This window comes from Nomascus leucogenys, chromosome 11 (assembly GCF_006542625.1).
Source record: "Nomascus leucogenys isolate Asia chromosome 11, Asia_NLE_v1, whole genome shotgun sequence".
Classification (NCBI taxonomy): Eukaryota; Metazoa; Chordata; class Mammalia; order Primates; family Hylobatidae; genus Nomascus; species Nomascus leucogenys.
The window spans coordinates 47,189,393-47,213,955 of record NC_044391.1 but is presented as its reverse complement, the minus strand read 5'-3'; the positions used below and the strand labels follow the sequence as shown (position 1 = coordinate 47,213,955).

Sequence of the window (24,563 nt, the reverse complement as noted above, 5' to 3'; positions counted from 1 at the left end):
CGCAGCTAATTTTTGTATTTTTAATAGTGACGGGGTTTCACCATGTTGGCCAGGCTAGTCTTGAACTCCTGACCTCGTGATCCACTCGCCTCAGCCTCCCAAATTGCTGGGATTACAGGCATGAGCCACCACATCCAGCTGAGAATTTTTAAAAATCCAAAAACTTATAGAAAAGAAACGTCTGAGGCCGGGCGCGGTGGCTCATGCTTGTAATCCCAGCACTTTGGGAGGCCGAGGCGGGTGGATCACGAGGTCAGGAGATCGAGACCACGGTGAAACCCCGTCTCTACTAAAAATACAAAAAAATTAGCCGGGCATGGTGGCGGGCGCCTGTAGTCCCAGCTACTCGGAGAGGCTGAGGCAGGAGAATTGCTTGAACCCGGGAGGCGGAGCTTGCAGTGAGCCGAGATTGCGCCACTGCACTCCAGCCTGGGCCACAGAGCGAGACTCTGTCTCAAAAAAAAAAAAAAAAAAAAAAAAGAAAAGAAACGTCTGGAAGCCCATGATCAAGGTGCTGGCAGATCCAGTGTCTTGTGAGGGCCTAATTTCTGGTTTGAGGATGGCTGTCTGTCTTCTTGTATCCTCACATGGTCGAAAGAGAGCTCTCTAGCTCCTCTTACAAGGGCACTAATCCTATTCATGAGGGCTCCACTCTCATGACCTGATTACCTCCCAAAGGCCTCACCTCCAGATACCATACAGTGAGTTAGGGTTTCAACATATAAATTTTGGGGAGACACACACATTTAGTCTATTGCAGACATGTTAGAGTTGAGGTGCTGGTGAGACATGCAGGTATCTGTGAATGCAAGCGGCAGTACAGAATATTAGGACCAGAAGTACAGAATTGGAAGTCATCTTCATAGAATTGCGTGTTGAAACTGCAGAAATAGATAATTTACTAAGGGAGCAGGTGTAGGCAAAGGAAAACCAGATGGCTAAGAACAAAGGCCTGGGGAAGAAAACATGTTAAGGGGGCAAAAGGATGTGGTGAGGAAGACAAAGAGGAATGGTCAAAAAAGTAAAAGGAGTTTAAGAATAATATAGGGTCAGAAGTCAAAAGAGAAGAGAATTCTGAAGAAGAAGGAAATGGTCAACAGAGAAGTTGAAAGAAAAGAATAAATAAATAAAAATGGTCCCACAACTGGAAAATTTGTAGGAGTTTTAGTTGAGTGACTTGGGAATGAAAAAACGATTACAAAAAGTGAAGGAAAGGAGGAGTACGTACAGGAAACAAATGTGGTGTACTGGAGGCAAGAAATCTTGAATCAAGAATCCAAGGTTCTAGTCTACCATTTACCATTTATGTAATTTGGGATACATTCCTTAAAATAGATCTACCTTAGTTTCCTCATCTGTAAATTGAAATGGTGATGATGATACCTGCTCCATCCCTACAATGTTAGAGGAACAAATTAGAAGATACATGGAGGCATGGTGAAAACCATAATGGACCACATATACAAATGTTATCCATCATAATTCTTTCAAGGACTTCAGCAATTGAAAGAAAAGGGAGACATGGGACAGGTACAAATAAAGTTTTGTCATTATAAGAAAGGGCCTTCTGAGCATATTTATAGGAAGAACAGACTTAGTACTATAGTTCCACATTGTCATCAATCCTAATGGACCTTCATTTGAGAGATAGGTTAGTGGCACACACTCTAGAATCAGACTATGTGTGTTTCAATCCCAGCTCTTTTATTTTTTTATTTGTATTTCAATGACTACAAATGAATCCCAGTTCAGCTACTTAACCTCTATGCACTCTAGTTTCCTTGTCTATAAAATAGGAATAATAATAGTATCTACCTCCATAGAGTTGTTGTGAGGATTGATGTATAAACACTTTAAAACTGTGTTTGACAGCCAGGTGCGGTGGCTCACGCCTGTAATCCCAACACTTTAGGAGGCCAAGGCTGGCAGATCACTTGAGGTCAGGAGTTCGAGACCAGCCTGACCAACATGGAGAAACTCTGTCTTTACTAAAAATACAAAATTAGCCAGGCGTGGTGGCACATCACTGTAGTCCCAGCTGCTCGGGAGGTTGAGGCAGGAGAATCGCTTGAACCTGGGAGGCAGAGGTTGCAGTGAGCTGAGATCGCGCCATTGCACTCCAGCCTGGGCAACAAGAGCGAAACTCTGTCTCAAAAACAAAAACAAAAACAAAAAAACAAAAAACAAAAAACTGTGTTTGGCACACATGCTCAAAAATGTTGGCAATTAATACATAAAAGCATTGTCATATGCAAGCATACGTGCTTTATGTTAAAATTGAAACTACCATTACAAAATTATAACCAAGACAATGAAAGGGATCTGATCCAACCAACTCCATTTTGCTTCTAAACTCCAAGCTGTCCTTGTTCATTCCTGGGCATAGGCTGAACTAACTTGGGGAGGATCTTAGTTTAGAGTTTATAGTTTAAAACAAAGACAATAACAGCTTTTTCCCAAAACACCCTTCTTACCTAGGGACTAGACTACCTTTGTAGGACTAAAAAATTAGCCATGAGCTTAGAAATTATTGTTTAGGAGTCATGGAGCTGGAGGCTACAAGATTCTGATCCTCCTCAAATTGTTCCAGGGGATAACATCACTATTGTAAAACCTAAGATCAGTGCTTGAGATATTTTGCAGACCCTGTACTTGATAGATCAGCTGGCACCACCCATATCAATAAACTGGGTCATCTCATCTTGTGGCCGCCACCCAGGAACTGACTCAGTGCACAGGAGGACAGCTTCAACTCTCCATGATTTCATCTCTGATCCAACCAATCAGCACTCTCGATTCGCTGACCTTCCCTCACCCATCAAACCATCCTTAAACACTCTGATCCCTGAATGCTCAGGAAGACTGATTTGAATAATAATAAAACTCAGTCTCCCATACAGGGAGCTCTATGTGAATTACTCTTTCTCTATTGAGATTCCCCTGTCTTGATAAATTGGCTCTGTCTAGGCAGCAGGGAACCTACTGGGCAGTTACAAAAGGAGCCTTTTGGGCAGTTACAAAATGATAGTGTTATTTGTCAACATGTTGATGACTAGCATTTTCATCTGAGATGAGAAACTGCCTATCCCTTCATGGACGGAGGAGGCAGAATATGGAATGGTCAAATGTAATACCTCTCTCAGGTCCTCTTCAGTTGGATTCCACCAAGTGCTTCTTTATTTGTTCTTTTTGTTGTTGTTGTTGTGGTTGTTGAGATGAAGTCTCACTGTGTTGCCCAAGCTGGAGTGCAGTGGCGCGATCTCGGCTCACTGCAACCTCCCAGGTTCAGGCAATTCTCCTGCCTCAGCTTCCCAAGTAACTGGGATTACAGGCATGCGCCACCATGCCACCGTGCCCGGCTAATTTTTTTTTTTTGTATTTTTAGTAGAGACGTGATTTTACTATGTTGGCCAGGCTGGTCTCGATCTCTTGACCTTGTGATCCATCTGCCTCAGCCTCCCAAAGTGCTGGGATTACAGGCATGAGCCACCGCGCCTAGCCTCTTTATTTGTTCTGAAATAATATGAGTTTATGAAGTTGAAAGAGATTTCTACAATTCTAGGTATTTCAACTACCATAAACGAAAGAACTAATGTTACTAGATAAACTGAAGATAGGCTTTGTATGACATTCAACATAAGAAGTAGCCACAACATGAATTTACAAACAAAACAGCAAGTAAAGACATCTATAATACGATAGATTGAATTGCTATATTCTTTAGGATGAGGCCTGGGATATGCTGAACATACAGACTGCAGAGGCACTCAGCCCAAGATTAGTATTGGGCCTTCATACTCCATAGTTGATCATCACAGCTAATATAAGAATTCATGCAATGATTCAGTTATTGAGTTAAAACTAGCAGGCTGGCACTGTGCTAGACTCGGAAGATACACTGAAATAGGTAGGGCAGAAATCCTAGCCTGAGATTTTTTTTCTTAGAAAGAAACATTCAATAGCAACTTGTGAAAAAAGCCATGTCTGTGTCTCCAGCAGCAGTGAAACAAGATGGTGGATCCCCTCACCATTAACCCCCATATGGAAAGGGTATATGTAATTCAGAAGGGATGTGTATTATGTCTGTTCTCACACTGCTATAAAGGAATGCCTGGGACTGGGTAATTTATAAAGGAAAGAGATTTAATTGACTCACAGTACCTCAGGGCTGAGGAGGCCTCAGGAAACTTAAAATCATGGCAGAAGGGGAAGCAAACACATCATTCTTCACATGGCAGCGGGGAGAGAAGAATGAGTGCCCAGCAAAGGGGGAAGCCCCTTATAAAACCATCAGATCTCATGAAAACTCACTATCACGAGAACAGGATGGGGGAAACCACCCCCATGATTCAATTATCTCCATCTGATCCCTCCCACGACATGAGGGGATTATGGGAATTACAATTCAAGATAAGATTTGGGTGGAGACACAGCCAAACCACATCAGGATGTGTAGACAACTGAAGTATAATAACATCAAGGCTGTTTTGACGTAAGGGCAGAATTTACAGTATGTGCTCTCACACAACTTGAAATCTTAGAGGCCTTCTGGGAACCGTGGTTAATCAGAAGCCAACATGGCAGATTAGTACCAAAGATGGAGTTACTTTAGCTTCCAGATTCCACCCATCAACCCAGCTCTTACAGTTTCACTTGCCCTCCTATTTGGAGATGGTCCCTGAGCTTTTAGGGAGGGTGGTTTCATATGATATAGCTTTAGCAGCAGCACCCTAGCAGTAGAAAACAGATTGGGCCCAGAGAGATTCCAAATGAGGGAGATTCACAGGCTTTGTTGAATTATCTCTAGTCTTGAGAATACCATGACTTTGGTTTTCTCAGAAGTAAAACAAGAGATACTTCTTGTTTATAATTAATTAATTTGAATAATTAATAATTTGAATAGTAGAAACATAATGCATGCAAGGATTACAATAAAAAGAAAATTTGTATGCCAGAACAACAAAGAACCTATCTCATTAGGAAGCCAACTGAGAGCAGCGTGAAGAAAATTAAGGCCTAACACAGGGACTCACACTCGTAATTCCAACACTTTGGGAGGCTGAGGTGGGAGGTTCATTTGAGCCTGGGAGTTACAGATCAGCCTGGGCAACAGAGCAAGTCCCCATCTCTACAAAAACAAACAAAAATAGCCAGGTATGGTGGTATGCACCTGTAGTCCCAGCTCCTTGGGCGGCTGAGGCAGGAGGATTGCTTGAGCCCAGGAGGTCAAGGCTGCAGTGAGCTATGACCACTCTACTCCAGACTGGGTAACAGAGAGAGACCCTTTCTCTAAAAACAAGAAAAAATTAAAACCCAGTTCTCCTTTAGCGACATCTTGTAGCCAATAGCCTGACATTTTAAACACATAAATTAGAAACATGATGCAAGAGTGATTCAAGGTATTTTATATAGGAAATGCCTGGTGTAGTGTCTTGGCCAGCTAAATAAATGTAGCTGTTAAATTGTTACATTAGTTTTATTCTATGCTCTTACCATTCCTCCCTCTCCAAGTTTTGTTTGTAGTCTGTGGCAGCAACCTAGTCTGTATTTAGTACATATTGAATAATCAACAATGAAATGTAAATATTGAGCACATTGTGTGTCAAACACATGTATTAACTCAAACCTCACAGAAACCCTTTGAGGTCGCTACTATTACAATCCCCATTTTACATACGAGTAAACTGAAGCATGGATAGACTAAAGTGCCTGAGGTCAGCTAGTGAGGAGGCGGAGTAGCAGTCAAGTCGAGGCAGCCTAAGCCTACACTGCCTCTATGTTGCATTAATAAATTAATAAATCTGTGACCAAATAAATGAAGTGACATTTAGTAGCATCGAAAGATCCCGTGAGTAGGACTTCCCAAGAATGCTCTCCTTCTTTTCATGGACAAAATTTTAGTCTGTTTAAAATAAATTTTGGACTGGACACAGTGGCTCACGCCTGTAATCCCAGTACTTTGGGAGGCCGAGGCAGGTGATCACTTGAGGTCAGGAGTTCGAGACCAGCCTGTCCAACATGGTGCAACCCTGTCTCTACGAAAAATACAAAAATTAGCTGGGCATGGTGGCGCGCGCCTGTCATCCCAGCTACTCAGGAGGCTGATGCAGGAGAACTGCTTGAATCCCGGAGGCAGAGGGTGCAGTGAGCCGAGATCTCGCCATTGCACCCCAGACTGGGCGACAGAGCGAGACTCCGTCTCAAAGAATAAATAAATAAATTAATTAATTAATTAATTTTGAAAAACTGTCAGCACTCATCAGATCTTTAACTGCTGGACTGGGGACACTTGGGGCCGTAGACAAGCAATTAAACTGACTCACACGTGGTTAGAACCACGTCATCCTGATTCGTGAATCCGTACTCTTAACTACTAGAAGCCCTTTGTGGAATGCACGGGGCGAACCTGACGCTTGAGCTGTGACACCGCGCAGACACAGCCGGGGATTTAAGAGCTGGGTAGGGACGCCTGGGGCGGACGCCTCATCCCGGCATGCACCTCAAGCCCCGGCGACCACGCCTTCCGGCGAGCGCCAGGGAGCGCGTGTACGCCTCGCCGCCCGGAAGCGCCGCCTGCTCGCTGCATGCTGGGAGTTGTAGGCCTCCGGCCTCAGCCCGCGGGCTGCCGCCTGCACTCTCCAAGAGACTGCTGGCGCCGGCGCCCGCCCGCGCGGCACCGACGCGGGGAGCGCGCTTCGCGCTGACTCAGCGGCGGCGGCGGCGGCGTTAGCCGGCCCTCGCGCTCTTTCCCTTCCTGGGGCGCTGACCCCGCCCGCTTGCTTGCTTGCTTGCTTGCCTGCCTGCCTGCCTGCCCGGCGCCACGCAAGAGAAGGTGCCAGGGGACGCGGAGCGACTAGAGGCGCGCGGTCCCGGCCAGCTCCGTCTCTGGCGTTGGCGCTGCGGCCGTGGCAGAGGACTGCGGCGACAAGGACGAGGGCCGCTCTCCCAGCTCTCTGCGTGCCGCGCCGCTCCGCTCCGCTGGCTGACCATCTGGAGTGCAGGCTGGGAGGCGGGATGGAGTGATAGGGAAGGTGACTCGGGGCTCGGGGGCAGCGGGACCGGGACCAGGTTTGGTCCGCGTGAGGCTTCGAGGAAGTTGGCCGGGGCGGACCGGCCCGGGGGAGTCCCGACGCCAGGGAGGGTGCAGGCTTGGGACCCTCAATGGCGGTGCACCCCCTGGCTGGGCGGACCGGGTGGGGGTGGTACGAGCCGGGGCTGCCGCCGAGGAGCGCGTCCCGAGTGCGTGGCCGCCCGTTGCCTGGTGTTTCATCACCCGAATTGCCACGAGGCTTCCTTTAGGGGAGGGATCGGGGGAGGGATGGGAGCAAGGCTAGCAGAGGAGGGTCGGCATCGCCTGCGGTTCCGAAGCCCGTTAGTCATCGTTGTAGCCTTATCAACTGTGGAGACCTCAAACCTGATTCTTCCCCCACCCCTGGACAAAAAGGAAAAGTGTTATTTCTGTGCAGTAATTGGCCAGCACGGACGCTCCATTTCTTCTCAAACCTTCCTCACTATCCTGCAGGACTAGAGAAGCATGAGGTTTCCCTGTAACCAGAAAAACGAGTACTTTTTTAAAGTGCTAATTAGTTGTGGCGGGCGGGGGTTGGGGGAGAGTTACGTTTTATTAAACCGACTTGTCAGCGTGGTGTTAAAAGGCTGGAAAGATTCAGTCGTAGTGTTTGAAACAGTCTTCAGTAGGTGTAGAGGAATTTTTCCAAATTGTTTGATTCTTAGTGGCTATCCAGGAAAAGTTAAGGCTTAATATTTTAAGTATGTTGCTTGCCTTCCCCCCAGAACCTTTGCAAGATGCATAATTGTTTACCGTATTAAAACTTTTTTTTTTTTTTTTGAGACGGAGTCTCGCTCGGTCGCCCAGGCCGCAGTGCAGTGGTGCCATCTCGGCTCACTGCAACCTCTGCCTCGCAGGTTCAAGTGATTCTACAGCCTCAGCCTCCCGAGTGGCTCTATTACAGGCGCGCCCCGCCACACCTGGCTACTTTTTGTGTTTTTCGTAGAGATGGAGTGTCACCCTGTTAGCCAGGATGGTCTCGATCCCCTGACCTCGTGATCCGCCCGCCTCGGCCTCGCAAAGTGCTGGGATTACAGGCGTGAGACACCGCACCTGGCCTTCCACTGCATATTGATCGTCCAAATGCCTTCTCTGTGGGGGATTCTTTCTGTAGTGACAACTGTAACTAGTTTGTTTCCTTGGGTTTATTGGCTATGTTTTCCTTAGGGCCACTTGATTTTTCTCCCGATAGCTTCAGAGTGACTTGACCAAGCTTAAGCATTTTTTTTTTTTTTTTTGACACGGTGTCACTCTGTTGCCCAGGCGGGAGTGCAATGACACGATCTCCGCTCACTGCAACCTTCCCCTCCCGAGTTCATGCGAGTCTCCTGCCTCAGCCTCCTGAGTAGCTGGGATTTACAGGCGCGGGCCACCAGGCCCAGCTAATTTTTGTATTTTTAGTAGAGACGGCGTTTCACCGTGTTGGTCAGGCTGGTCTCAACTCCTGACCTCGTGATTCGCCCACCTTGGCCTCCCAAAATGCTGGGATTACAGGCGTGAGCCAACATGACCGGCCAGCAATTTTTTTGAGATGGAGTTTTGCTCTCGTTGACTAGGCTGGAGTGCGGTGGCGCCATCTCAGTTCACTGCAACCTCCGCCTCCCGGGTTCAAGCGATTCTCCTGCCTCAGCCTCCCGAATAGCTGGGATTGCAGGCATGCACCACCACACCCGGCTAATTTTTGTATTTTTAGTAGAGACGGGGGTTTCTCCATGTTGGTCAGGCTGGTCTCGAACTCCCGACCTCAGGTGATCTGCCATCCCCCGCCCCCCCGACCTTCCTAAGTGCTGGAATTACAGGCGTGAGGTACCGTGCCTGGCCAGCATTTTTTTTAAAAAGCCATAGCAAATTCAAGGAAGCTTTTATCGTACTTCTCAATCTGGGATTCTTAGAAACTCCGAAATCTTTTTTTCTCTCTGTGGGCATTTTTCAGGGGAATGGACATCAGATTTTCTTAACATTAGGGGGCGAAGGGAACCAGTGCCTTTGTGTTTTTCTGTCTTTTAAAAATGCTGATCTAGTATAAGAATGCCCTAAGTAGTTTCCATCCCCCATGTTCCTGCCTCTGATTATAAACAATGTATTGAGGGCTCACTATGTGCCAGCCATGCTCTGCATACCTTATCTCTTTGAAGCCTTTACAACTTTATGAGGCAGATGGTCTTTTTCCCATGTCATAGAAAGGGTTCTCTCAGGTTTTGTAAGTTGTCCAAGTGGCCCCAATTAAAAAATGACAAGATGGGGATACAAACCTAGGTCTTTGAAATCCAAAACCTATGCTCTACTATGTCCTAGGGACATAGTGATGGATAGTGAAGACAGTCCTTGCCCTTTAAGATTATGAGAGATGGCCGGGTGGCTCACACTTGTAATCCCAGCTATTCGGGAGGCTGAGGCAGAAGAATCACTTGAACCCAGGAGCCAGAGGCTGTAGTGAGCCGAGATCATGTCACTGCACTCCAGCCTGGGCAACAGAGTGAGACTGTCTCAAAAAAAAAAAAAAAAAAAAAAAGATTAATGAGAGAAAACTAGTAAGCTGGCAGTGACAGCATAGCAGTGCTTAGGATGGGGCATGTAATCCAATTTGGGAGAGTTGGACATTAGGGGTCAAAGAAGTGTTCTTGAAAGAGATGGCTTCTAAGTTGAATTTCAAAGGACAGCAGGGGTTAACCTATTAACAAGAAGAAAGAGCAGTGTGCAAAGATGAAAGGTAGAATACCACTGGAGAACTGCCATGTGGTTCACTAGCACTGGCCTCGCTGACCTGGGGTGCAGAATAGTGAGGAGTGATTCAAAAGTGTTTGGATCGTAATCTGAGGGCAGTAGGGAGTTATACTGCCTTGAAGTCTGCAAGTACGTTATGAACCATAAGAGAAAGGGCTGAGCTGTCTTCAAAGCTCTCAGTCCATATCCTGAGTTAACTTGATTCAGGCAGGCTCAGAGGAAAACAGAAAAGCGTATTGTAGGTATCCTGTAATCTGGACCTGAGCCTGGCTTTGCTATTCCCAAAAGGCTTTTCTCCCCTACCCCCAACCCAATTAGTCTTTTGGCGTCTTTGGTTACGATAATTAAAACAAAAAGCCCCACAGTCTTTTCTTGTTTTCTTTGAGACAGAGTCTCGTTCTGTGGCCCAGGTTGGAGTACAGTGATGTGATCCCAGCTCACTGCAACCTCCACCTCCTGGCTTCAAGCGATTCTCCTGCCTCAGCCTTCCAAGTAGCTGGGATTACAGGTGTGTGCCACCATGCTCCGCTAATTTTTTTGTATTTTTAGTAGGGGATTTTACCATGTTGGCCAGGCTGGTCTTGAACTCCTGACCTCAAGTGATCCACCTGCCTCGGCCTCCCAAAGTGCTGGGATTACAGGCATGAGCCACCACACCCGGCCCCCCACAGCCTTTAATGGAAGTAGTAAGACTCAGTCTCTCTACATTATAGGTCTTGAGAGAATAATATCATTTTCACATCATTTAGAGTTTGTTCCATGCTTGCTTAAATGAATATATATTCTATCAAAAACTAGGATGCCTTTTGTAGCTTATTATTTGAGAATGTTAGAACCTATATTGTGAAGAAGTGGATTACCTGTCAGAGATTAAAAAAATTCTTAAATAAGAGTAGTCAGTGTTAAGTCATTTGTGGATTTTTTTTTTCTTTTTTTTCTTTTTTTTTTGAGATGGAATCTCACTCTGTTTTCCAGGCTGGAGGGCAGTGGCGCAATCTTGGCTCACTACAACCTCTGCCTCCTGGGTTCAAGCGATTCTTGTGCCTCAGCCACCCGAGTAGCTGGGATTACAGGCATGTGCCACCAAGCCTGGCTGATTTTTGTCTTTTTAGTAGAAACGAGGTTTCACCGTGTTGGTCAGGCTGGCTTGAACTCCTGACCTTAAGTGATCTGTGCACCTCGGCCTCCCAAAGTTCTGGGATTACAGGTGTGAGCCACTGCGCCTGGCTGGTTTGTGGGTTTTTGTATCTACTATTGAAAAACTTTTTTTTTTTTTTAAATTTTTAGAATTGGCTGGCAAGAGCAGAAATCTGTAAAATGCAAAACTAAGTCCATTGCTCAAAAGCTAAATGACTGGTTCTTCATTATCCTGTTCCTTTCATTAGACTTCTGTTGTAGTACTTAGTAAACACTCCAAAGGATATCGAACTCTGAGGTCAGCCGTTCTAATGTTTTAAAGAAGATTTGTGATATTTGTATCTGGAAGTAGACAAATTATTATAATTACTGTAATAGTCTGGATTTGTCATTTTTATACTTAACTGGAGTTGCACAATTGCATTTTTAAGTACTAGAGATAAGTAAAACACTACATAAATTAGGTGCTTCTACTATTTAAAGTAGAAAATGATTACTTTCTATACCTTATTAAGAAGATCTTGAAGACTAAGAAAGCTTGAGGACCTTAATGGCATACTTTAAGATTTTTAGGGGCCAGGCAGAGTGGCTCATGCCTGTAATCCCAGCACCTTGGGAGGCCAAGGTGGGTGGATCACGAGGTCAGGAAATCAAGACCATCCTGGCTAACACAGTGAAACCCTGTCTCTACTAAAAATACAAAAAATTAGCCTGGCACGGTGGCGGGTGCCTGTAGTCCCAGCTACTTGGGAGGCTGAGGCAGGAGAATGGCGTGAACCTGGGAGGCGGAGCTTGCAGTGAGCTGATATCGCGCCACTGCACTCCAGACTGGGCGACAGAGCGAGACTCCATCTCAAAAAAAAAAAAAAAGGTTTTTAGGAATTTCACATTCGTGGAGTAGTTAGCAGAGCCCATTTTTCTGAGAATTAGGCTCTAACTTTTAGTTGTAATTTAGATAAGTTCCAAAATAAGTTTTTAAACATTTAAGCTTCTTTGCATGATTTTATCCATTTACGTTATTCAGGATAAGCATCTATTTGTTTATCAAGTAATGTTTTCTTTCAACTTTATTTTTTGTGGCAGATGTTTATAAATTCTTCTGTGGGATCAGAGGGCACACCTATTATAACCAGAAAACTCCAAGTATAGCAGCAAGGATGGATGAACAGGCTCTATTAGGGCTAAATCCAAATGCTGATTCAGACTTCAGACAAAGGGTAAGTTACTCTGCTGAATCATTTTTTAACTATGTCACCACAGATTGGCATTAGAGGGCGTGAATAAAAATGCACCTGGCAAAAGTCTACTTTGGGTAGAAATGAACAGAAACAAAGAAATTTGAGGTGTTTGAATATATTTTGAATATAGAAACAGTGAGTGTTGTGATTTATTTTCTGTTTACTTGGCCAAACAAAAGTATTAAAATCTCATATGATTCAAGGCAGATCTTTATGCAACATCAGTCATTATTTCTAATTATTTAAAAGTTGTAATGCAAAGGATTCGTTTAAGAGACTTTCCATAGCAGCAGACGTGTATTTTATTTTCTCTTTGCTTGGCTTGATCTATACAAGCTGTTTTAACACTTACCTTAATGATTTTTTTTTTATTATTTTTTTGTAGAGATAGGGTTTCACCATCTTTCCCAGGCTGGTCTCGAACTCCTGAGCTCAAGCAATCTGCCCACCTCAGTCTCCTAAAATGCTGGGATTATAGGCATGAGCCACCCTGCCTGGCCACATTAGTGATATTTAACATTCTTGTTATTTGGTCTAGGCAGACATAAATAAGCAGTTATGATAGGTTATGCTTTAAGTAAAATGGTTACGTGACAAGAATCCCTTATAAAGTGCTGGGATAGTTGGATAAATGTAAACAATTAAATATAATATAGCCTAAAACTATAATCATGACTATAGCTGAATGATAGAAAAATATAAAGAATGAGCCTATAATTAATTTTTTTAAAGACATGTGGGCATTCTGAAGTATAGGGTAAGTGGAAAGGAAAGAGGCATTTTCTTTTGACTTTTCATAGCAAAGAATACTTTTTATAAATGAGCTAAATGAGGTTAACAATCTCACTAAAAATTATAGCAGTTTTTATTCTTATTTTAAGAAAAAAATCTTTTAAAGCAGTAAAAAACAATCCCAACTAGTTTCTAATACAGTACCGTGTGCGTGTCTCTGCTACTAAATAAGTAACTAGCCCTTCAGATACAGGAAAATAACAGGAATTGAGATTTAACTATCTGGCTAATTACAAGGTACCCATCAAACCAGTTAGGACATCAAAAGATATTTAAAATCCATGTCTTTGTGTAAACAAATCTTTCTTGCCATAGGGTTTTATGCTACCTACCTTCAAACATAGTTGAAGCATCACAGATCTTTACCTTTAGTCTAGCTTGGTATTGCATGCTTATAATTAAAAGCCTTTGTATGTTTAGTTATTAAATGGCCTTTACTGTTATTTTTATGTGCCTCTTGAAGTCTTTCATTTCTTAAGTTCCAGCATGCAATTTTTGGATGAAAGAGGCATTTTCTTTACCTCTTAAGTTCCGGCATCCAATTTTTTAAAATGTGCCATGATTTCTTTTTCAGAAAATTAAAACCAATACATTATTAGTGGTTTTAATACAGAAGTTCTGCTTTTTGTCAATAAAAATGGGTTCTGTCACAGACGTGTTTTAAGCATCCAGGTCCAGGCATAATTCAGTATCCATTTAGCCAATCTGAGTAACAATTTATTAGGATGAAAGGGAAGAAATCTTAAGGAAAGTGAATTCTGAAGCCCTTTTGTTGCAGTTCGGGAGTAGTGGAAAGTTAATTCAGCTTGGTGGTGAGAAGAATGACTGTCTGCCAACCCCAATTGCTCAGTTGTCTATCTGTAATTCTCTGTTTTTTACGTGGGCAATAAAAGTCGAACTGACTCTTGTCACATAGAGTCAATCAACCATTAGAAAAAAGATATGGGGTAGAACTAGGTGGTGAAAGCTAGGACTTGTTTGTCAGTGTTGTAGAATTTTTTTTTTTAATTCTTAGTAATGCATAGATTCAGAATACAAAGGCTTTGTTTAAAAACTAAAAACTTCCAGGTTATCTCTCCTCTCCTTCCCCTCACCCCTGCCCCCCGCCCCCCCCCCTTTTTTTTTTTTTTGAGACAGAGTCTCACTCTGTTGCCCAGCCTGGAGTGGAATGGCACCATCTTGGCTCACAGCAACCTCCAACTCCCGGGTTCAAGAGATTCTCCTGCCTCAGCTGGGATTAGAGTAGCTAGGATTAGAAGCACACACCACCATGCTCAGCTAATTTGTGTATTTTTAGTAGAGATGGAGTTTCACCATGTTGGTCAGGCTGGTCTCGAAATCCTGACCTTGTGATCTCCCCGCCTCAGCCTCCCAAAGCGCTGGGATTACAGGCGTGACCCACCGCGCCCGGCGTCCTCCTTTCTAAAAAATAAAACACTCGTCTTTGGTTTAAAACCTGTTATTATTTGAAGAAAATGGTATGTCATGACATTTCTAGCAGCTGAAACCACCTCTCCCCTCTTTTGTAAGTGAAATATTAGGTGGTAATACAACATACATGATTAACTTCTACCTTGTCCTCTGGCCTCTGAGATATTCCTAAAGAAAACCCTATGTTTCATGGACTGCTGTTAGAAACAACTAAGCTAGTAGTATCTTTTATAGCTGCCTGTGCTCTTATAGTCTTAACTTCTAAAGAGAGACATTATTTACTCTGGGCTGTTTTCCAATACCAACAACCAACTCTCTTGATTTCTGTGGACACCAACTGGGTGTCCTGCAAATCAACTCAATTCTGACACTACCAGGATTAGCATCACATCCCACAAGTTATGGGCTCAGTCTTACAAACCGCCCCCACTTAAGACACTAACTGAGTCCAGAACCTCTCATATTTCTGATGATGGAGTAGCCTACAGAACTTAGAAAAACAGTTGACTTTCTTGTACTGATTAAGGATACACCTCATGAGCAGCCACATGGAAGCGATGCATAGGGCAAAGTATAGGGGAAGGGGCACAGAGCTTTTGTGCCCTCTCTAGGAACACCACCCTCTCAGCATCTCGATGTGTTTGCCAACCTGGAAGTTCAAGAGTTTTTATAGAGCTGAATCTTCAGTCCCCTCTCCCCTTCCCAGAGGTTGGTGGTTAGGGCTAAAAGTTTCAACACTCTAATCAATTGGTCTTTCTGGTAACCAGCCCTATCCTGAGGCTGTCTAGGGTTCCCACACCAAGTTACCTCATTAACATAAACTCTGTTGACCTCGAAGTCTCTAGTGATCCTTCCACCTTAGCCTCCCAAGTAGTTGGGACTGTAGGTGCACGTCACCACTTCTGGCTAATTTTTAAATTTTTTTGTAGAGACAGGGTCCCACTATGTTGCCCAGGCTAGTCTTGAACTGCTGGCCTCAAGTGATCTTCCCACCTTGGCCCCCCAGAGTATTGGGATTATAGGTGTGAACTGCTGTGCCTGGCCCAAAGGGCTCATTATAAATAACAAAAGGCAGTCCTGTCACTCAGAAAATTTTCCAAGAGTTTTAAGAGCTCTGAGCCAGCAACTGGCTGCAAAGCCCAAATGTATTTTTTTGTTATACCACATATTTAATATTATATTTGGTGATCTTCACCTAATCACCTTCATTTACCTGATCTTCTGTCAGTGGGAGCAGCCATTGAGACCATGTATGAAAACCCGTTCCCTCATTCATACGGTTACATAGCATAGGAAACTATCACCTAAATATAAATATGAGACCATGTATGAAAACCCGTTCCCTCATTCATACGGTTACATAGCATAGGAAACTATCACCTAAATATAAATACAGTGGCTTTGATCTGTAACCCAAAGAAAAAAATAACTTTACATCTCGATGACCCAGTGTGTGTGTATATATTTATATGTACATATGCAGATAAATAACTAAAGTTACAGAAAGTAATATTCTTGCTAGGGTACAGTACAGAATATCTAATATTCTCTATTTCATTTTTAAAAATTATTGTTCAGGACCCATAAACTGATTTCATCACTAGCGGGAGACACCACCATTTAAAAAATATTTACCAATTGAAATTAGGTTTCTCTAAGGCTAATGTTTCTTTTACCTCATGTCAGGTTTTGTATCATACATAATTGCTGTCAAATCATCTAGCAGTGTTTCCAGTTGACGTGCAATTTTCTTGTCTATTAGACATACTTTTCACAAGATGTTCACTACTATTTGTCCCATTGCCATGTGTGAAACCTGCATCTGGTACAACATGCTGATGGGAAGAGTGCCTGAAGTAACTCCCATTTTCCCAACAGTTTGGTAGAGAGCATATGGACTTCGTGCTGCATCCATTCTAGAGTACTCTTGCTCCTTGTTGGCACTGTTACTTGTGATTACAAGGCCCTCAATTCATAAACTTAGAGATAAGAAACTTCCTCAAGCTTTGACCTTTTCAGTTACTTCATATTTTTCAAAATTCATATCATTTGTACTCCAATTTTAATCTCTTCAGGGAACTTACATTATATAATTAAAGACTTGAAATACTCTCCTGTGTAACAGTAGATCAGATAAGGTACACAGTATGTTTTATCTTTTATAATCACCGCTTTAATAGCAGATGTGCTATTAAATAGGAAAAGTGCCCTTCACATGCCATTTTATAATTGCATATTATAAAATGATCACACCCTTAACTCATCTTCTGCAATTTCTCAGTAGTGTGGCACTTGACAAAGCACTTGCTCTCATTCTTCATAATAATCCCATGAAGGCTGCGGGGCATTTTTGTGTTGTTGCTGCTGTAAGAAAACAGGTTTGATTATCTAACTGATGGAATTTATATTTATTTAACCTATTTTTAGGAATGACCCCAAGTTGCATATATTCGCATGCCTGCATTTAATGTTTTAGCTGTTTTTCTATTAAGTTTACTGATTTGTTATAGGTTTGCAACTCTCAGAATATTTTGTTTAGTATTAGCAGGGCATTGAGATTGTTTATTCTAAATGCATTTTTTTGTTTTGCAATCTTATAGGCCCTGGCCTATTTTGAGCAGTTAAAGATTTCCCCAGATGCCTGGCAGGTGTGTGCAGAAGCTCTAGCCCAGAGGACATACAGGTAATTAAAAACAAAATTTGCATGGCAATTTAAATTTCTGTGGACATGACAGGACTGTGAAATTTACCTGTATTTGGAAAGTATTTTCATAAAAACATTTTATGACTTTTTTTTTTTTTTTTTGCAACGCCATTAACATATAGTCATTCCATGTAGAAATGAGAAAAGTAGTAAACCCAGTTTGGCCATTTCAGAATTAACTTTTCAGTAAAATCATCCTTTGGTATACATTGTGTACCTGTCACCAGATCCCAGCTGGAATAAAGTGCAGTAAAAACTTCCTTATCTTATGATTGAGAGTGATAACTGCTTTCCTAAAACGTTGGTAAAGACGGTGATTGTAAATGATATATATCTTAATTTTTTAAATTATTTATTTTATTATTATTTTTTTTATTTTTTATTTTTTTCTTGAGACGGAGTCTCACTCTGTCGCCCAGGCTGGAGTGCAGTGGCGTAATCTAGGCTCACTGCAAGCTCCACCTCCTGGGTTCTCGCCATTCTCCTGCCTCAGCCTCCTGAGTAGCTGGGACTACAGGCACCCACCACCATGCCCAGCTAATTTTTTTGTATTTTTTTTTAGTGGAGACAGGGTTTCACTGTGTTCACTCGAGACATCGAGATGGTCTCGATCTCCTGACCTTATGATCCACCCGTCTCGGCCTTCCAAAGTGCTGGGATTACAGGCGTGAGCCACCACGCCCCGCCTATATCTTAATTTTTAATTTTAACTTAAGGTATATAATCATTCAGTGACCAATCTTTTGATATTGGACCCCAGTCTTTATCTTTGTATACTAACTAGCATTCACTTTATTCATAGGTTGGTCACACCTATAACCCATCCTCTACAATTTCTAGCATGGGTGTCTGTACAATGAGTGACGATCCATAGATTTTTAAGATATTTGTCCCCGACTCTCAAGTCTTCTGGTTATATAGGCCATGTCAAATATGTACAAGATTTTTTCCTTCTGCAGTGTGGCTTTCTATGAAATCTTTCTAAAGCATTCAACTAACTTTTTACAGAAATAGGAATTCTCTTATACTCACTTCATTGGCAGATTGTTGGTCTCTAGAGGATCTTTGTCAGTGTTTATAGCTGGCTTACTGCAACTCTGCCACTCCCCTAGAAAGACAGTTGGAAGTGGGTAATTGGTGTGTTAACTTTTGCCCGCATCTTATATAAGCAAGGGCACCATATTTGTAACTTAGTTTCCTGTATGAAACTTTGAAGCTGGACTGGCAGTCCATGTGGCCCTGCTTGTTTTGGATTTGGCTACAATAGAACTACTGGGGTTGAATTTTAAGCAGGACTTGGATGACCATCTCTACTTTCACTCAGACTCTGGCTGTTTTGCCGTTTGTCATTTTACACCTAACCTGTTATTGTAAAATGAAGGGACTGTTCCAGGAATCTTAATATCTGGAATTTAGGGGGATGGTTTGCTGCTTACAAAGCACTGTATTCAAGGTGCATCTTAATATTTTGGTTATTTTGCTTGTCAGATTTAATGGGAATTTTAAATATTGTATAATATTTAGAGTTCTCATAGCTTTTTAAGTAAATGGATTTTAACGTCATAAAGTGAGACCAGTAAGTATGAAACAAGCCGAAGGTCTAGTTTGAGAAACTTTTCTGCTGTGTTACTCACTACTATTTTGCCTTTGATTTGTTTTCCTCAGTTCATATTCTGCTTATCTCATTTTCTTTTTTTCTTTTTCAGTGATGATCATGTAAAGTTTTTCTGCTTTCAAGTACTGGAACATCAAGTTAAATACAAGTAAGGCTTTTCTCACTGTTTTGACTCAGATTTGTGGGGAGAGGTCATTTTTTTAATTTAATGTTTTTCTTCCTTAAGGAAACCATAATACAGGTTGTAAATTAACAGTGTATATGTTATATCCAGGTTATAGATATGCTTTGATGTATCCCAAAGTGTTTTAAAAATGCTGAGTTGGCCAGGCGCGGTGGCTCTCGCCTGTAATCCGAGCACTTTGGGAGGCTGAGGCCAGTAGATCACTTGAGGTCAGGAGTTTGAGACTAACCAGCCTGGCCAACATGGTGAAACCCCGTCTCTACGAAAAATACAGAAATTAGTCAGATGTGGTCGCATGCAACTGTAATCCCAGCTACTCAGGAGACTGAGGCACGAGAATTGCTTGAACCCGGGAGGTGGAGGTTGCAGTGAGCCGGGATCACACCACTGCGCTCCAGACTGGGTGACAGCGAGACTCCATCTCAAAAATAAAAAAAGTACTGAGTTTGTTGGTTACATATAAAAATCCAAGGCTGAGCGCAGTGGCTCATGCATATGATCTCAGCACTTTGGGAGGCCAAGGCAAGAGGATCGTTTGAGCTCAGGAGTTTGAGACCAGCCTGGACAACATAGTGAGACCTCATCTCTACAAAAATTTTTAAAAAAAATTAGCCAGGCATGGTTGTGTGCGTCTGTATTCCCAGCTACTGGGGAAGCAGAGGCCAGGAGGCTGAGGCTCCAGTGAGCCATGATAGTGCCACTGCACTTCAGCCTGGGCAATACAGCAAGACCTTGTCTCAAAAAAAAAAAAAAAAAGAAAAAGACATTTCACAGAAAAATCTAGATTTCCAGCTTTTCTGGAAAAGTCAGAATATCTGGTAACATCAGGCCTGTTTTTCTACATGACAGCTCTCTCTTAGAGTTAAGTAGCTGCATGGGCACTTGTGTTCAGAATCTCTGACTTACTAATTAAGCAAAATAACAAATCACTACTGAGAGGATTCCTAGTTCACCTATGGGTTTATTCTGTAGATCACAGACCACAAAACATATTTTCTTTCGAAAAATTGTGTAGCCATCATTTGTTTCAACATGAATAGAATCACAAATTAAAGATTGATATTGATGCCCTACCTGCCACTCTTGTCCTTATCTTTAAAGCAATGATGAAGTGGCCGGGCGCGGTGGCTCACGCCTGTAATCCCAGCACTTTGGGAGGCCGAGGCGGGCGGATCACGAGCTCAGGAGATCGAGACCACGGTGAAACCCCATCTCTACTAAAAAATACAAAAAAAAAATTAGCCGGGCGTGGTGGCGGGCGCCTGTAGTCCCAGCTACTCAGAGAGGCTGAGGCAGGAGAATGGCGTGAACCCCGGGGGGTGGAGCCTGCAGTGAGTCGAGATTGCGCCACTGCACTCCAGCCTGGGAGACAGAGCGAGACTCCGCCTCAAAAAAAAAAAATAAAATAAAATAAAATAAAGCAATGATGAGTGGCATTATCAGTTTATGTTAGGAAACTAGATAATTGAGAGCTGTACAAATTTTCCCTTTCAAATATATGAGGCTGTTATTTTTCACAACCATAGACACCAAATATAGCCATTATTCTTTTTCTTCTCTATTTTGAACAGATACTCAGAACTAACCACTGTTCAACAACAGCTAATTAGGGAGACGCTCATATCATGGCTGCAAGCTCAGGTAAAATCGTAATTTCATTCAGTACCTCAAATTACTAGATATTTAAACTTATTTTTTGCAAGAGTTTGGAACTTTACCTCAAAGATTTTCATCAGTGTTTCTCCATTTGATTTCATAGCTTTTTTAAAAGGTGCTGGTTTTAAAGATCATGGAAGTGGGAGTTTAGCAATAATTTAATATTATATCAATGACTGAAATGGTCATAGTTTCCATGACATATTATGGAAACTTTGGTTTTAAAATGTAGTTGTTTTTAACTACTTGACAAACGCTGCTTTCTGTTTGGCTCTTAAAGGTGAGCCCTTGTGGACAGCCTCTCCACAAGAGCCCTGTATAAAGGGCCAGTTGAGTTCTTTTCAGTTAATTTTAGCTAATCTTAACACATAAAGCAGTTGTGTAGCTAGAGTTTTTATTTTCCTTAAAGAGCAAGTAGATAGAAGAAATTATAGGAACTATTAAAACTCTGCACATGAAACTTTTCTGTCAAAGTGTAAGAATGAGGAGTAATCATTACAGCCTTTAATGGTTCATTTAATTGTTCTTCTTCTGGTCAATCACTTAAATACTTTTGATAATTTTGATAATCGTAATTATCAAAATAATTTTGAAGAACATTTGTTGCATAGTTTATCTGGGCCATGTTGACGTTTGATGAAACTTTGCCTTTTAATAAGACAACTGGTGTTTCTGGGTCTTTTCAATTTACATTTAATTTTATGGACTGTTTCTCTGTTTGTCAGATGCTGAATCCCCAACCAGAGAAGACCTTTATACGAAATAAAGCCGCCCAAGTCTTCGCCTTGCTTTTTGTTACAGAGTATCTCACTAAGTGGCCCAAGTTTTTTTTTGACATTCTCTCAGTAGTGGACCTAAATCCAAGGGGAGTAGATCTCTACCTGCGAATCCTCATGGCTATTGATTCAGAGTTGGTGGATCGTGATGTGGTGCATACATCAGAGGCAAGTAACCATGAATTTTTTATATTTAATGGAAGTTTTGTAGGAGATAATGGGCACATAATAAAAGGAGCAGGAAAGTTTGCTTTCTTGAGGTAAACTTTCTTAAGTTATATAATTATAAATTTACCTGATGTTTTGGATTTTATTTTATGAAGGAACTCAAACTTGGTTTTTTTTTTTTCAGAGATATATTGAAATTAAATTATTACGTTAAATTTTTTTATTTTTTGACTTTTTTGAGACAGAGTCTTGCTCTGTGCCCCAGGCTGGAGTGCAGTGGCGCAGTCTTGGCTCACTGCAACCTCCGCCTCCTGGGTTCAGGCGATTCTCCCACCTCACCCTCCCTAGTAGCTGGGATTATAGGCACATGCCACCACACCTGGCTAATTTTTGTATTTTTTGTAGAGGTGGGGTTTCGCCAGGCGGGACTCGAACTCCTGACTTCAGGTGATCCGCCCACCTTACCCTCCCAAAGTGCGGGGATTACAGGCATGAGCCACTGCGCCCAGCCTAAATTTTTTTTAACTGGGCAAATACTGTAGCGACATACACAAGTTGATTTTCTTTTATGAATCTGTTGAGAAAGGTAGTCTCTATTTAATACTGCTATATAGTTCCTGAGCAAGGAAGAAGCATTGCTTAGGAGTTGTCAGTGTTGCTGCTTCTGTATTCTTCATCACATAGTGTAAGTACTATGTTACTCTATTGAGAAATAACTTAAAATATGCTTAAGATTTCTAAGCAATGTTTATTTATAGTTTGTATTTACTAAGAAATTAACTCTGACACTGAGGAGTAGAACAGAAAGAGGAAATACAAAGAATCACAGGATATGATCTTAGAGCTGGTAAATAGGAAATACTGGTAGGGAATGTGTTAACAAGTCTGAAAGTTTACTCTCTACAAGTATATTCAGATATCAAACATTATTTTGTAAGGTAATCTACTTTGCATTTGGTGTTTTGTATTTTAGGAGGCTCGTAGGAATACTCTCATAAAAGATACCATGAGGGAACAGTGCATTCCAAATCTGGTGGAATCATGGTACCAAATATTACAAAATTATCAGTATACTAATTCTGAAGTGACGTGTCAGTGCCTTGAAGTAGTTGGGGCTTATGTCTCTTGGATAGACTTATCCCTTATAGCCAATGATAGGTAAGTATGCCTATTATTTTTATAGTATAAACTTGTAAAATACAGTATCTAAAACTCATGACTTTGAAAATGTTACAATTTTATTGTCCCATTACCAGGTTTATAAATATGCTGCTAGGTCATATGTCAATAGAAGTTCTACGGGAAGAAGCATGTGACTGTTTATTTGAAGTTGTAAATAAAGGAATGGACCCTGTTGATAAAATGAAACTAGTGGAATCTTTGTGTCAAGTATTACAGTCTGCTGGGTTTTTCAGCATTGACCAGGTTGGTAAATTTATATAAAACTTTGTATGTAAAGTTGTTAGAACAGACTGGGATAGGTACTAAGTTAAATATGATAATAGCCTTTTTTTTCTTCTAAAGGTTATAAACTCTCATTGAGATTATAATATAAACCACTGTATCTAGCCAAAATGTTCTCAGTAGCATTCTCCTTGGAGAATGGGTTATACCAGTTCTTAAACCTGAAAGCCTGCAGTTGCGCATTTCTCACAAACTCTCAGGAGATGCTGACACAACTTGTTCATAGTAGAATTGAGATTTTTTGTTTTGTTTTGTTGTTTGAGATGGAGTCTCACTCTGTAGCCCAAGCTGGAGTGCAGTGGTGCGATCTCGGCTCACTGCAATCTCTGCCTCCCGGGTTCAAGTGATTCTCCTGTCTCAGCCTTCCGAGTAGCTGAGATTACAGGCGCATGCCACTACACCCGGCAAATTTTTTACCTTTTTGGTAGAGACAGGGTTTCACCATGTTGGCCAGGCTTGTCTCGAACTCTTGACCTCAGGTAATCCACCCACTTCAGCCTTCCAGAGTGCTGGGATTATAGGGATAAGCCACCGTGCCCAGCCTGGAATTGTTAAATATATGACGTCATTTTAAAATTGAATCCTGTAATTAGCACTTGATTCATATTAAAGTTCAGTTTTTCCTCTTAGCTTGGGCAGGCAGTTTTAAACAGAGATGTGTCTTGATTGCTTATAGGAAGAAGATGTTGACTTCCTGGCCAGATTTTCTAAGTTGGTAAATGGAATGGGACAGTCATTGATAGTTAGTTGGAGTAAATTAATTAAGAATGGGGATATTAAGAATGCTCAAGAGGCACTACAAGCTATTGAAACAAAAGTGGCACTGATGTTGCAGCTACTAATTCATGAGGATGATGATATTTCTTCTAATATTATTGGATTTTGTTATGATTATCTTCATATTTTGAAACAGGTAAGTTTTTGTTTTATTCTTTTTGCTCAATACATAATACAAAGGAGCCATGGAGAAGTGGAAAATATGGAAGAATTAAAAATGAGAAAATACCCATAATTCTACTACCTAAAGATATTTACTATTAAATACTAATGTAATTCCATCTTAAAAAAAAAAAGAATTGGCCAGAAAATAGTTTCAGGTTCTAAATTCAGTAGACTAACCAGCTTCAGAGGTAGTTATAGGTTTAGGTTATTTTTTTATTTTGAACCTGTCTTTATTTGTGAATACAGTTGAAATTTTCATAAACATGGTTTGTTATTTTAATTTACGTGTACATCATTCATTTCTCATAAACAATTTTTTTTTTTTTTGAGACGGAGTTTTGCTGTTGTTGCCCAGGCTGGAGTGCGATGGCGTGATCTTAGCTCACCACAACCTCCACCTCCCAGGTTCAAGCGATTTTTCTGCCTCAACCTCCCAAGTACCTGGGATTACAGGCATGCACCACAACGCCCAGCTGGTTTTGTACTTTTTAGTGGAGACAGGGTTTCTCCATGTTGGTCAGGCTGGTCTTGAACTCCCTACCTGAGGTGATCTGCCCACCTCACCTCCCAAAGTGCTGGGATTACAGGTGTGAGCCACCACACCCCACAACAATTTTTTACAATTAAAGTTTCTCCCACTTCCAAAAAGAACTTGTAGGTGGT

At 41.8% G+C, this 24,563-nt stretch overlaps 1 protein-coding gene across 2 annotated transcripts in view; it reads left to right on the top strand.

Annotated features, from left to right (window-relative positions):
* Window positions 1-6,591: 6,591 nt before the first annotated feature.
* XPOT (exportin for tRNA) overlaps window positions 6,592-24,563 on the top strand; it is a 44,991-nt gene continuing 27,019 nt past the window's right edge. For both annotated transcript variants that reach the window (XM_030822303.1, XM_030822304.1), the window contains exons 1-9: window positions 6,592-7,031; window positions 12,014-12,147; window positions 16,992-17,074; window positions 18,802-18,858; window positions 20,466-20,535; window positions 21,276-21,494; window positions 22,468-22,652; window positions 22,751-22,919; window positions 23,635-23,871. In XM_030822303.1, the coding sequence (XP_030678163.1) occupies window positions 12,088-12,147; window positions 16,992-17,074; window positions 18,802-18,858; window positions 20,466-20,535; window positions 21,276-21,494; window positions 22,468-22,652; window positions 22,751-22,919; window positions 23,635-23,871 (1,080 nt within the window). In that variant the 5' untranslated portion in view covers window positions 6,592-7,031; window positions 12,014-12,087. The remainder of the gene's footprint in view (window positions 7,032-12,013; window positions 12,148-16,991; window positions 17,075-18,801; window positions 18,859-20,465; window positions 20,536-21,275; window positions 21,495-22,467; window positions 22,653-22,750; window positions 22,920-23,634; window positions 23,872-24,563) is intronic.